The sequence below is a fragment of the Ips typographus genome, linkage group LG1 (genome assembly GCF_016097725.1).
Source record: "Ips typographus isolate SLU linkage group LG1, UJ_Ityp_2.0, whole genome shotgun sequence".
Classification (NCBI taxonomy): Eukaryota; Metazoa; Arthropoda; class Insecta; order Coleoptera; family Curculionidae; genus Ips; species Ips typographus.
The window spans coordinates 12,089,790-12,104,880 of NC_138422.1; the positions used below are offsets into that span (position 1 = coordinate 12,089,790).

Here is a 15,091-nt window from a genome sequence, read left to right on the forward strand (position 1 = left end):
ACAATTAATTAATTATAATAGATGCTTATTCAGTGATACCATACTTGGATTGGTTATTCTTTATTGGTTGAATCTTAGATTGTGGTAGGTAATAATTGATTGTATTTGAGAAACTATCCTGTTTTGTGTTTCATTTCATTTTAATAATAATATAAAGAGATTCTCAAAATTCTTAAATAGACATGTTATCTTTGACTAGAAATCTACCTACCTATCTTCTTGACTTCTTGAGGAGCTGTTATTGAGTATGTAATTCTCCATGTAATAGAAGATGTAATAATAGGCTTTAAAAAAATAACAGTTAAAGCCGAGGTTAAAGCTTTAGTTAGAGTTAGACAAAACCAAGAGCAAAACTGCTGAGCAAAATTTTGTATACTAATTCCTAATATGACAATAGTGCCTACTAATTATTGTTTTTAATGACAAGGAATGTAAATTCTAGATATATTTTATGTACTAATGTCATATTATTTGTAATCTGTTTCTGAGATATTTACAAGGATTTTTAGCATTTTATGTGAAATTTGATATTTTCAGTTTCCAAAAAAGATTTAATATACACATATCAGGGGGTCTATTTTTGACCATATGCAACTCTAGAGTATAATCCTCCATATGTAAATTAACCTATGATGTCAAAAATCAATCCCCAAAAAATGTTTTTTTCTTGTTTTTTGTGTCTTGTTGTGTTAAACAAGGTTTTTTTAAAGTGAGTGCAGAAAAACGCCAAAACTTAATGGCTTTGTTTAGTTGCCAGAAGACTCTAAAGCTGTCTAAATGTTTTCCTTGACTTTTACCTGAGCTGTTACCATTCTAATTTCTTTGAGAGAGTTTTTAAATACGACTGATACCGCCCTGATATTTGACAGGAACCTAGCACAGTGATTGTCAAATTAACTTGTTGAAATAAAATCATTAGGGTCGATTTTCGCTTGCATTAAGTCTCACATTAAGTGGTCAACATAGGACAGACAAAACCAAGGGCAAAACACATTAGGATAGTGGCCTCGATAGTGGCCGTCTTTCAGGCAAATTTGACTATTAGGAAAATTGTCATTTGCAAAAACATTTTTTCCAGTGTTTCCAGGGTCAAGTTAAACCTTAACCAGTGAAAAAGTGTTTCTGGTTACTAAACCATAAACATACTTATTTCCAAAACACATTTGAATTAAGACTTCATATTGCGTAATGTATTAGAAATTTAAATAATAATTTAATTTTTTATTCTTAACAATTTTAACTCTAAAAAAGTCTACTCAAAATATCTACAGTACAACTTTGTCAACTTGGATGATAGATAAAGATATAGATAAGCATCTCTGGGAAATAATGAATGGGTGTTGTAACTGCATAAATGAAGATCCAGAATAAAGTTTCTGACAAACCGTACATGACCCATAGGTTTTAAGCTCGGTTTTAGGAAACAACATAAAAAATACATGACAGTATTACAATGTATCTTATCTCTTATAAGCTGTACTAAAGCCTGAGATAAAGCTTCTTTCTGGGCTTAGCGCATACATGATAAGGTTAAAAATATACAAAAAAACCTCAATGTTAAAAGAAATAACCTATCCAACATTATGGGAGTGAATATCAGTTGCCTCATTAATTCAGCGATTAATTGTGCTATTCAAGAATTCAGGGTTGTAATTAAACGTACTTTAGTTTCTTATAATACCTACCTATCTACTTAGAGATGACCTAAGTGTCCTTGTAACTTAATAGGTAGTTAAATGAAGAGGTGGTAGCCACCCAAAATTTGTGCAACATAAGTAAAAATTGCACGGTTTGAAATCGCGAACGCGACCAATTACACACTTCTGCGCTTTCTTGCGACACCAATAAATAAAACATACTGATTGTTTTGTAAACAATGCATAAACACTCGCGTAAGTGACTTCAGCTGGCACATTTTTCCACCCAAAAATCGAAATAATTTCCGCGACGTAATTGAATTATAAAACCGTGTCAACTTGCGATCAGCACTTTTTTGCCCCTTTAGTGACATATTTCACCTCCTTGCAATTGATAGGAATTAGACTTAAATTTTATTTTTCAGTGGTTTTTAGTATGCTTTTCGGTGGTGTGCAATCTTTAGTTTTGGTAATTATTTGAATACAAACATGGTAATTCTTGTTTCAGTGCGGACTATCAGAAATGACCAACCATAACGTCCATCCGAGCACCAAGACCCATAAATACCAGCTTGAGGACGTATTCAAAGAGCTGACGGTCACCATGCCCTTCCAGGCTCACTAGCGACGCAACTATCATCAACGGTTCTAGGCCTTCAATATGATGGAGGTAACTCCCCATTTGAAGAGCGTGCTGAAGAACTATCAGTATAGCGCTACCAAATCGCTGCAAGGCCCCGGGCTATCGCTGAATCCGCCGACGATCAAAAATGAGACCCCCAGCCCCGAAAGCAGCTTCGAGGACGAGTTCCAACCGGTATCGGCTCCTTTTCCGGTGCATCAGGTGCCTATTTTGGCCGCCCCCGACACCTCCTGCAGCGAACGGACTGAAACTATTTTAGAGGGGGAGTCGATCTCGTGTTTTGTTGTTGGAGGAGAGAAGAGGCTTTGTTTGCCACAGGTAAGCTTAATAATGTGACTTTGTCTATTGGAAATCCCTCGGAAAATCTTGATAACAAACAAAATCATTAACTAACTTATTTCATTATAACAACTGGAGACAAAAAACTGGTTTAGGAAGCTTAACATAACGTATTTTTTTTGGAGTTAAAAACGAGGGTGTCTGATTGTTACAACCTTGTAAATGTGCCAATAAATCAATAGTAGGATGTGAGAATTGAAACCAGCCTACATCAATAACCAAATCAAACAAACTGACTCAATTATTTTGTTTTAAAAGTACAAAATTACACTTATGCATTACAACAAAAGTAAAAGTGTGGTAGGTCAAGGTTTAGTTCAACATCCCAAAAATGCTCTTTTTCAAACATATCATATTTGTTTCAGGTTCTCAATTCGGTGCTGAGAGATTTCAGCTTGCAGGAAATCAATCGGGAATGCGACGAACTGCAAATTTACTGTTCCCGTTGTACTCCCGAACAGCTGAACATCCTGAAAACACACGGGATCTTACCTAGTGGTGCGGGCAGTTGTGGGCTTATTACCAAAACTGACGCTGAAAGGCTGTGTAGCGCTTTACTCTACTCTTCATCGAAGGTAAATTTTTATCAACACGTTGATAAACGCAGAATAATACGAAATTCGCAATATTTATGATGGTTTTGTTTACTAGGAAGTTTTATTACCTTTGTCTGGAGTCTCGATCTTTGTTTTTGATGGAGGTATTAAATTTAAAGTTGTTTATTGTGGAAGGTTAATCAAATTAGCGCCAACATCAAGTGATGTTGTCAACAAATTAAGTTGTTTGGTGAACTGAAGTGTTCATAAAAGTCTAAACATATCTTTTACCATTTTTTTTTTCAAAAGGTTATACAGATCATTTTATTATATGGATAAGGGTTTTGTTGAAATTTTGTAGATAAACTATCCTTTTTTTAAAATTTATTACTACTTTTGAAGTGAGTATATCTGTACTGAGACTCTGTGTAATGTAGGTAGACTAGAATTCTATTTGTCTACCATATTCTTGTTATTGAGCCTTTTGTGCTCAAACCGGTAGGAAGCCACAACATCTCGTGAATTTGGCACCTCTTAAAGGTCTCTAATTCTCGCCCTGTTTTGGCTTTCTAGCTCTTTGTGCATAGAATGTCCGACACCTAGAATATAGTCGATAAATAGAATTCTACTCTTTTTCTATCACATGGAGTCCCAGTGCTGCACTTCGTCGATTATAATTTTTGTAGCCGATCGCAGTTTTGGCAAGCTGGCCTGACTTCTTTTTGGTAGAACCTGCAATTGCTGCTTTCTTCCACCTTTATTATGCTAGGTTGCCTAGTTTATTGACTTATTTGTCTGTCAGCAGACTTATCACAATTCTGATCTGATTAATGTAGCTTCACCATTTTTGGGATCCTTTTGGGATTTTTGGGAATTGTTGTTTTAATTATGTTATGTTCATAAATATTTTCTCTAAATTTAGATTGACTAATTTTTCTACCAGGATTTCAATATTTTGCAACAATTTTTGATTATGGTATGTAAGTAAGGCTGATTCCAAAAAAAAATATGTTTTGAAAATTTGTAATTTTGTTATAACCTGGCAAACTCATGTCCCATAGTGAATATCAGAATTTAAGTTTGGCTAACCTCCTGTGACTGTGATTTTTTCATCACTTTTTTCACAGTCTGAACCAACCTAACCTAAACTTGACAAAACAATCAATTATAAGTTGAAACTTTAATTTTATTGTCCATCAACATATTTTAAGTTTCCATGTTTGTTCCAGAACTTGCCATTTCGACCACGCAAAAATGCCACTTCGTTTCCAGTGTACCACGAGTGTTTTGGTGAGGCTCGGGGTCGTTGCTACCCCGATCTCTACACCAGCAAACAAGCAAAATGTATAGAGTGTTTAGACTGCCAGTGCGGGTTTTCTCCTCAGCAATTCGTCTGCCATGTTCACCGGTAATTTATTTATTACATTCTAGTCGCAATGAAATATTAACCGTTTTCAAATTGTGATTGTAGAAAACCCGAAAATCGAACTATTCACTGGGGTTTTGACTCGAGTAGTCATTGGAGATCGTACTTGCACATACCGGACGATCAGGCGGACTTGGAGGCGTTAAAAAAAATTCTGGACGAGCTTCGGGACCGTTACGAAGGAAAAACTCCATTCCCGCCAACTGTGGTGATTGAAAGCACCGTCAAACGGAAACAGGTAGGATTTATTTTTTTGATTCGTCTGGTAAACTTGTTTGCTTTGGAAGTGTGGATAGGGAGACGTCGATCAACTAGTACTTAACCTAATCTGTTATTTACCAACGTTATCAAAGTATTTTTTTCGCGACCCAATACCTTATCAAACGAAACATGGTTTACGTCGGTTATGATGTAGCTTAAATAAAAACGTTCTTGAAAGACACTCGAAAATTCAATGAAGCGGTTGCGGTAAAGCCAAAGCGTTATTTTTACACAAGAAATCGTAGAGAAAAATTCAGAATATGTTTACATACCATTAGACTGGGAAGCAGACCTTGAGTGTCTTGCACCTCACTTCAGTTTGTTTGTAGGAACGCGTTATTGCTCGTTTCTCTAGATTTTACGGTCTGTGGCTACAAAGGTGAAGTAGTTTACCTAGTTATGTTGATTGAGTATTATCGATTGATCCAGTTTGTGAGGCTGTTGTCTGGTAAATAATTATCCTGCTAAAAGTTAAATCCTGAATCATCGCAGCTCAACAACATAAAAGAACTTCCTACATAAAACGTCGTAGCGGTTACACTCTTGGGCATTGTACGGGTTGGGCGCGTCTAAACTCATCATCGTCGAGGCGAATTGTAATTATAAAACAATTACGCTAGTCACGGCAGATATTTTCGTTTTGTAGCAGCCCCACGCACGCATACACACACGGCCGTTTATAGCCCGAGAAGAAAAAGTTTCAATTCGAAATTGCGGCAGTCTTTTTTGCCTGCCTTTTACTTGAAGACAGCTTTTTCAACGCCATTATCGTTTGCTCTAGGGTGTGACGTTGTTGGGACCACCCATCCAAAGTCGATTTGTGCACTAGGTTTACATTAAATTATCAACTTTTGAATTTTAATGAGAAGATCCGTGAAGAGATTAGATTTTCAAACCTAAAAACTATAAAATGAAGTCGCTTTTGCAATAGTATAGTAGTCCTCCAAAGCTCTAGTTACATAGGAATGTAGGTTATGTGTGATTGTGCAGACATTTTGGACAGATACTTTTTTACCTAAGGAGAATCCTAGCAGAATTGCTCTAAATCCTCGTCTAAATTTGACTTAGAGCATAGATAACTTGAGCTGATGATCAGAAGATAGCTGAACACAGTGTAAACTGCACGATTTAGTTCTGAAATATATTTGGGTCGATATCTACATAGAAAAAAACTGTTTCAAATTTCGTAACTTGTAATTCTAGAACGACCAAATTGTATAGTTATAGTATATTAAATAATAGCTATTTATGTAACCAGTTACGAAAAGATCGATTTTGTGTAACGAATGAATGTTTGTAGGGCGAGCGCAGCGAAGTCCTACAATTTGAATGAGTTACACAATAAGACATTTTCGAAACGTGTTGCATACATAATTTTTTCTAATTTTGACCAAAAAGCGGTAAAAACCATCTTTCAAAGTGATTTAACACAAATATTCACTTTCATAGCACCTTGTATAAACAGTGACAACGACATGTTATGATGGATGTCGCCCATATGTTTCTACGGAAATGCATAAAAACAGGGAGTGATGAAATGAACTTTTCATAACTAGTTACATAAAGTGATACTTTATGTAACTAGTTACATAAAGTAAAACGTTTTGTCACTCTAATCAGTTTTGAAAAGTGTCACTTTATATGCCAAAATTAGAAAAAAATAATTTATAATTAGATAGAGCAATTATTTGAAGAAGTCAGTAATTGTAACACTAATTTCAATGTGTTTTTCCGAGTGTTTTTCTCTTACCATAACTGTACCTTACCACAAAAACTGTACTAATTATACCAGGTGTCAAAAATTTGATTCAAATGTTTGAATTCTTTAATAACTGCTAAGAGAAGCTGCTTTACTTTACCTTGAACGTTAAGTTTTTTTCAGAAATTCGGAATATGATGTTTAAACAACAGAAGTGGTTGTAAATTTAAACTAAATGATCAATAAATCAATACATTTCAATTGTTCATAGTTTAGCTAGAAAATGTATAGGCAAGATATCGAATTGACACTTTTGGAACAATTCTTATCGAAGTTCGTTGCTCACTGTGGTTTGGTGTGTATACTCAATGGTTAATATTCACAATACACAATGAAAAGTGAAAGTGAATCATAATGAGTCCACTCAAAACAATGACACAACATAAAAGTTATGTTTACAATATTTTAGAAAACCGACATTATTTATGTCTAATCTTTGGTTAAATTAGAATTGATTGGACTCAAATCGTATGGAAGCCATTTCTATTACAGCAAAATGTTCCTCCCCACAACTTTGGGTTTTTACCAAAGTATTTCCCGGAAGCTGGATATTGGCAGTTTTATGGCCGGTTCGTTCTCCGGACTAGAGTCCATTAGACTTCTTTGTATGGGACTATTTGAAGGAAGTCGTTTATCAGATTTGCCCGATCAACTTGTGAACATGCACAAGTGAATTGGCAATACAATTTAGCTGTGTTATTATAATATGTATATCTCTTGCTCAGTGTTCAGCAGTTGTTAAATTGTCCATTACTGCATTACTCCCTAAAAATTGAAATACTTTGTATATGAAATAGTTTAAATATTTTAATTTTGTAATCATGAATTTTCAGTTTGTTGTGTTAGGGACTATTTATATTGTTTTCTGCTGGGTATACATAATCAATCACAATCGCCAAACAAATGATCATCAAAACTGAATATCGATTAGGACCGATAACGGAAATGGAATCATCGACAGTTTTGGTTCAATGGAGAATATCCTCCAACTTATGAAAAATGTATAGAATGTAGCGAGTGCATCAGCTACAGCTAAATTACGCGAGATAAATTATTCAAATCGTGACGTGGTGGGTCAAGATGGTAACGGAAAAATCCCATAGATCAATCACAATGTGCCGGACAATCGATGTTTTTAATGAAGAAACGCGCTGTTTTACCATAAATTTGAGTGAAATATTATCTGACAGAGTAAGTGGAGCAAAAACTTGCACATCTGCATGTCGAACGAATGTTGCTCTCATCAACAAACAAAAAGAGGTGAAAAACACTAAACACGCTGCGTTCGAAACGTATTAAATAGTTGTTTACGGCGGATGTGTATTAAGGCGTAACTGTAAGTGCGTTTAATGATGTCAGTCTTAAGTGGTTCTGATGATGGTACCTTCCACCATGATTCAAGAATCTGTATCTGTTACCACGGATGGTTAAAGTGACTTCCTGAAGTTTACATCAGAGATTTTTTTTAAGTATTGTCCAAGGGTTTTTTTTTACGACTGTACGGTTCATTTAATTGAAAAACTTTTTTAATGAAAGTTCTAGAGGGCATATTTGGCTATCAACACCTTCTTTTTTTCAATTCCACAGGTTTGGACATTTAGATACAAAACGACCTTAAATTTCCGAATATTTAAATTTTTCGGAATTTGGTTGCTACGATAATGACAGATCGATAAACAAATCTACTAAAATCATAACAATGTTTGTCTTAATTAAAGTGTTAAGATAATTAATGTGATAAAGATACTTTATTAAAGACTAGTTGGATCCAGAATAACCTTAAATTTTGTGTCAATGGGTTCAATGACCAATATTTACTTTGCAGGACAGTTCTTCAACCAAATTCTGTTTTTAATTTAACTTTAATTTACTAGGTTAGGTTAGGGTGGAATCACATGTTAGTCTAGTCTTCAATGTCCAGAATGCTTTTGGACACGTGGTATATTTGAGAAAGAAAAGTGGACGAACTCGTTCTGTTTTGGGAAGTAATTTAACTTTCAAAAAGTCTGGTTCTGTTTAGCCTTTATCAGTTTTGATTCTCATTTTATACTCTAATCGAAAGTCACTTTGAGCAGAAGAATCAGTGACCGGAAAATTTGACTTTCTAACAAGGTTCGTCGCCAAAAATGCAAACATTCGATCGGAACTGGAGAAGTTTAAATTGAAATGAATGTTAAGAGCCTGGTTTGCAATTCGAACGGTCTCGCCTGCGAGGTTGTCGCAACACTGAGCCGTCGATGACCTTCGTCGAAGGAGAGCGAAAGCCTCTTCAGGCGCTGTTGCCGCTCGATCGAACAATTGTCTAATTTTTTTTTGTATGGTTCTTGGTTTTTTCCAATATCTCGACCGAGCTGCACGAGAGGCTCCTCCTCTTCTAGAAAATATTCCGTTAGTTTGGAGTTTTTCTCTCAAATTTGGTCGCGGCGTAAAACCGCAAAAGCTCGTGACTCAAAGTGCGGTAACTAATCATCCGACGTTAAATAGAAAAGACTGCTACTTAAAAAAAACCTCTAATAATTTATAAGAATTTTGTTTTCCTACGCACGTTTCTTCTGACAGTGAATAGATCAAGAAATTCATTTAGGTACTCACAATATGCCAATCCACTAGCAAATTTGTGATTCTCAATTTGCAAAGTTCAGCAAAGAATAAGTACCTAATATTTGAGTTTTCTAGGTGTTGTTGCGGTCACCTCACTCTTTCTGGCTTCCTTAAGTTTAAGATGATATTAAAGTTAATAGCATTAGTCTATTTAACCACCTTAGCACATTAAGAAAAGTGTTTCGATAAGCCTTTAAGGACACAAAATGACAGTCTACAATATCAGTAAATTGCTTCAAAAAGTATCAGTTTGTTCAGATGGTTTTCCTCTAATTCAATATTATGTTTCTTTGTTGTGTTGTCTACTCGGTTATGTTTTTGTGTGGAATAATTTAAGCACATTTTTCAGTTTGTTGTGGTTACCAGTAGTATGTTGTGGTTATTATAATGACTCGGTTTGTTTAGTAAACTAAAATAGTTATTATGTATACTGCTCGAATAAAAATCGCTATAGTTATTGTGTCTATCCTAAAGTCTAGTTGGTAATATACACGGTGATTTTTTAGCTCACCATCATATTTTTGAAAAAATTATAGTGGTTGTGCTCATATTCTCATGCTTAACATTCTTAAAATGACATTACTTACTTATCAATCTTCTGTTTGATGATGAAGTAAAATATTAACCTGACTAGCAAACATTTTCTGTATAAAATGAAACTCTTCAGAACAAAGTTTTTCTTTTTTTATTTGAATAAAATAATTTCAAAAATAGCTGTTTTAACATGACTTTTGTTTTGGGAGGTCTTAATAAGTTTTTAGAACAAGACACTAGTCGAAAAAGTACAAGCTTGTATTATAACTGCGGAAATTCAATACTGCTAGCTTATGGTAGCTGATGTCTGAAAATGTTGGAAGCAAAAGCAAGCACTATTACCCGACTATTTTCAGCAGTACGTTTTGTTTAATCTTTTAACTAGTACTAGTACTTTTAAACCTAGTATTGGAGTGCATTATGACGTTTAATCTCTATAGAAATTGCACATATTGATAAATCTACTTAAAAAAATTGAAGGATTCGTCGTGTAATTAAAATACGTGTGTAACCTGTTTAAGTACAAAAAATGCAAGGTGACATCATTAACATATCTCATAGTGGGTAGAGCTTTTAAATAATGATATTTATGAAGTGGAAGAAGTGCTGATATTGTTCCACCAAAACTACTTTATTCTTTAATCGTATTATAACCGGAAATTTCTCGTTCCACGTGTCTATGTTATGTAATTTTATCTATACTTAAAGTGGCGTATTTCGTATTTTTTTGGTTTTAATTTGATTTTTTTCTGTATTTGTAAAATAATTCAAGTCTAATAATCGTGTATTTTATGAAATCAACGGACTGTTTATAAAATCGAATTTAAAGAATCAAAAATTGAGAATAAAGAAAGTAGCCACAAAACAAATAAGGAACCTTTAAAGTAGACGTTTTTGTCAGTTTTTTTTCAGGCAGATTGGGGACAAGTGACAGAAACCGGATAATTTTTTAAAGAACAGTAACTTTTCTAAGAAATGTTTCTGAATAGTTTCGTTTTTTGGTTTACCATGTTAATAGTTGGACAACTTTTAACCATAATCCATTTTTTAAAATGATTTATTATGGTTTGTCAAAGATTTAAGGACAATTTTTCAAAAATACTCTTTGAAACCAGCGTATCGATCATTTGCTGTCCGTCAATTGGCCATTAGCAGACAACTTGTTGTTTTCGGTATTACAAAGGAGAGGACTAAGAAAAAAGACGAATGGCTAATCACAATCATTCTACAAACATTGATATTTTAATACCAAAAATTCAAATATTTTCGAATTATCGATTACGTCCTTAATAACTCGTTTCTAACAGTTTTATTTTTTTTTATTTTATATTATTTTATCTACTCCTAGCATGGTAATCATTCATTACATAGCTCATTTTGAGTTACGTGCGATAAAACAACTTTAAATGAAAATTTCTGCTGTAATTGTTTATTGAATTTAAACATAACTTTGATAAAACCATGAACAGACCTATCTTAAATAATAACTATATTTTACTTTTTATAAATATTAAAAGTGAAATGAATTCCTGAATTAGAAAGTTCTTGGATCGAATTTACACAAAAAAAAAAAGGCTGGATGAACTATAGGTTGCTGCCAAGGTTTCAAAGTACACGAGTAACACTTTTTCTTGAAAGGGACTCTTTATGTTCTTGGTCTCGCACCAGGTGACAAAACGTTGATACATTTTTTCATATTTCTCCTTTGACTTGGCAGGCAACAAGCCAGATACCACGTTTGCGGCAGCTTCTTCAATATCTGACGGAAGTTCTTCAGACATGTTCATAACGAAATGCACTTTTAAAAATTTGTGACTGACACTGTTAAATTGTCGCTTAAGTGATATGTGGGAACATGGTGGAAACAAATGGCCACCATAGCAACAACACCAAAACAGTACAGCGTAGATGACAAGATTTAAGGGTAACAAATAACTACCCGTAGCAAGCATATACGAGACGTTCCTAAATAGTTCACATTGCACAAAATATTAATTTTTTTCTTACTTTACGCTGCTTCTGATGGTCGTAGATAAAATGTTGTACATCACCCGTGGGGTATGGCAAATTAACGTACTCGTGTGATCACCACAACTCGGTCTACGACCTCGTCGTGGCAACACTCCCACTCGTGACTATAAAAATGCTCATACCCCACTAGTAATGTAAATAACTATTATCTATTTTACAGACCAAAAACTGCTATTGTAAATAATATCTATTCACTCTAAATAGCATGGTGATACGTGATACTGAAATCAAAATTAGTAATCTTTGAAAAATCCCCTGTAGCTGATTCTGCAGTATGAAAAAGCTAAAAATTCTATTGTAGAAAATAAGACAAAAGCCTCATACAATTCTAATCTAGATGACATTTTATGGCCTACTACTAAGCTCGTTGCCTCGCTTGTTGTAGAGCTCGAATCAGCTAAGAAAAGGCCACAGGCGTCATCAAACGATGATGTCACGATCTCTGTACGTCTCGCTTTAAATATTGCTGCTCTCGTTACTTTCCAAGTTGTTGCAGCCAGTCAGTGGCGTGCTATTATTTTATCAGTAAAATGAAACATTTTCGTCGTTTTTAATAAAGAAAATAAAAGACAACAAGTTTTTCAAAGGAATGGAAACTCCTTCTGCTTCTTTCTTCATAAATTGTAAGACGTTACTGACGATTTCACGGCCTTGGCTGTATATGATAACACCTTTCTTTCCAACCTTTTTGAAAGACATTTTGACAAAATAACGTTTTTTATTCATAACACTATGTGAACTTCAACTGCGACCATCAACAATACAACCAAAACACCAGACTAAAACGGAACCTAACCTAACCCCCTAAGTCTCCCTGTCCGCCACTACATTTTTTTAAACTTGGCAACACCGTTTAGAGTGCCTGCTAGTAAAAGCATATAAAAAGGTCCAAATGTCCCTGGCCGCTGCCGCATCTGTTTTAATTGTGTCCAAGTAAAAACCGTACTACGTTGCCAAGTGGCTTTTTGACCGCTTAACAATATATTTTCGGGAATATTTTAATAGGACGCCTCTGATTATATCTAATGCGACGGCAACTGTAGAAGGAGAAAGAAATAGTTTTAAAAACTGCGTCATTGATGATGCGGTGGCCTTTTCTCATCTGATTCGAGCTCTAGTTACTAATCTAATGGAGACAGGAGGTCCCTAGTCTGTCATTATGCGGTAGAGTCTTTCGTGAAAGATTTTTTTACTCTAGAGTTGATAACATAGATTAAGCCTATTATCAGGCACGGAATTCCCCGAGGGACTTAAGGCGCAACACATTATACACTCCGTTGCGTAAGACCCGATCCGTGTTTCGACGCTCTAAACGCTCTATTACCCTATTTACCTATGACCTTTTCGCTTAGAATAATGAGGTTAGAAAACGATTCAGCCGGAAAGAACACTGGCACAGAGTGGGTAGCTTTATTACGGCCGTAAAATTAATGATCAACTCGGTTTTGGCTATAAAAATAGGCATTCTATAAATTAACGCAATTTCTGACCGCCCATTGTGCATGTATTGATTTCTGCACGCATATTAATTACTCTGGCGGACAGTTTTGATGCACACATAACTGTTAGTTTTAACGAAAAACTCTCGGACACGTCGATGATTATTTCTGACTACGTTTCTTTTAACTGGAATTACACCAGACACGTTTAAGATTTCCTTAAAACTTGTAGAAAATCAATTTCAGTAGCTAAGAAACTTGAGGTATAGTTTATCCATTTCTAATTGCATGCAGAAAATAGTCAACATCCTAATAATGCCACGAATTTGTTTGGCCGAATTCTTGCCGAACATCAACATTTTGAATGGTCGATTGTAATCGTCCTCTTCTGTTAAAACTTTAAAACACGAGTTATACAGGGTGTTGCAACGATTTTTTTGACGAGTTTTAGGGGTTATTTATGAGCAATGATGTATTACTGATCAGTCCTTGTACACTGCAGTAAATTGGGTATATTCAAGTAGAAATACTATACTTCTTGCCTTTCAAGAAGATTCACACAAGTAGCATTGGATTACAATTTACACCTTTCAACGATACTTAAAAAGGAAAAGTGGCATCCATATAAAGTACACCTGGTTCAGGAGCTGCTAGAAGATTGTTTGATAGAATGACCGAATTCTGCGAGGCCATCTGAGATGAGGGATTTATATCAAAAGTGATTTTTGCAGACGAAGGAATTATAAACAATCAGATCATAGAATCATAGTTTTTTAAAGAAAATTTGACTGACTGGGTATCTTCAATTTCTTTAAGATTACCTGTTACCAATTCTTCTTCAAGATACATCTCAACCAGTTATTTCCAAATAACAACAATTTGTGGATCCAACAGGATGCCCCCACACTACTGTGTTGCTGTAAGAGCCTACGTAAATAGTGTTTTCTCAGGTAAATTACTTCGAAGGAGAGAGTCGATCAAATGGCCACCAAGGTCCTCGTATTTAAGTCCATTGGATTTTTTATGGAGATAATTAAAAATCAAAGTATACTGAAGGTGATGAAACAACCACATCAGAATTGAAATTGCTCAAATTTCCACAGAAATACTGGAAAATGTTAAAAATGAATTTGGCGCTATATCCCATTGCATAATTGCTGAAAGCCGCCAGTTTGAGCATTTCTTCTAACAAAGTGAAAAGACAGTCGTTGCCACCATTTCACTTTTGAGGTATGTTATTGTTAGATTTTTGGTTTCGTTTAGTAAACTCAGCCGGTATTCCAGCTCCTGAACTACTGTTATGTATCTGAAACATTATTTTCTTACCTTTTTTCTGTATATTACTTATTAGTTTATACACTTTCTTGCCAACTAGTGGGGAAAGGTATAGGGCGTGAAACCTACCTACAATTCAAAGCACAATTTTGAAATAAGATAAAAAACAGACGTTTTTATTTGAAAAACTTAAGTTGATAGCCGTAACTTATTTTTGGGTTACCTTTGTATACATGAATTTATTATCAGAAGAAACAGTCAAAAATAACAATTGACTTGTTCAAGAGTGAAGATATTCCATACATTTGCACCATACTGTATACTGCTCCTCCGTTCGCACAAGAAACTTGTTCATTTGTTCTTTCATTAACCTTGTCAGAGGCAATATCAAAACGATTATCTGTATGGGAAGCTGGTTGAAAGGCCAGACATCGTTTCAGTTTCGTAATGAAAACCGTCTTGCAAACGGCTACTAGCCGAACTTGGCTGCTGCTTTGAGGAAGGTGTTTTTGAGTCAGTTCAATTAATTATATCGCCGCAGGGCCGAAGGAAAAGGCAAACTGGAATGCTGAGGGAAAAAAAAAAGACAGCAAGGACGTCCATCCGAAAA

At 34.9% G+C, this 15,091-nt stretch overlaps 1 protein-coding gene across 1 annotated transcript in view; it reads left to right on the forward strand.

Annotated features, from left to right (window-relative positions):
* Window positions 1-15,091, forward strand: part of Snoo (Sno oncogene) — a 103,039-nt gene that overhangs the window by 1,845 nt on the left and 86,103 nt on the right. The window contains exons 2-5 of the mRNA XM_081981938.1: window positions 2,146-2,598; window positions 2,985-3,194; window positions 4,385-4,563; window positions 4,627-4,819. Of these exons, the coding sequence (XP_081838064.1) occupies window positions 2,299-2,598; window positions 2,985-3,194; window positions 4,385-4,563; window positions 4,627-4,819 (882 nt within the window). The 5' untranslated portion in view covers window positions 2,146-2,298. The remainder of the gene's footprint in view (window positions 1-2,145; window positions 2,599-2,984; window positions 3,195-4,384; window positions 4,564-4,626; window positions 4,820-15,091) is intronic.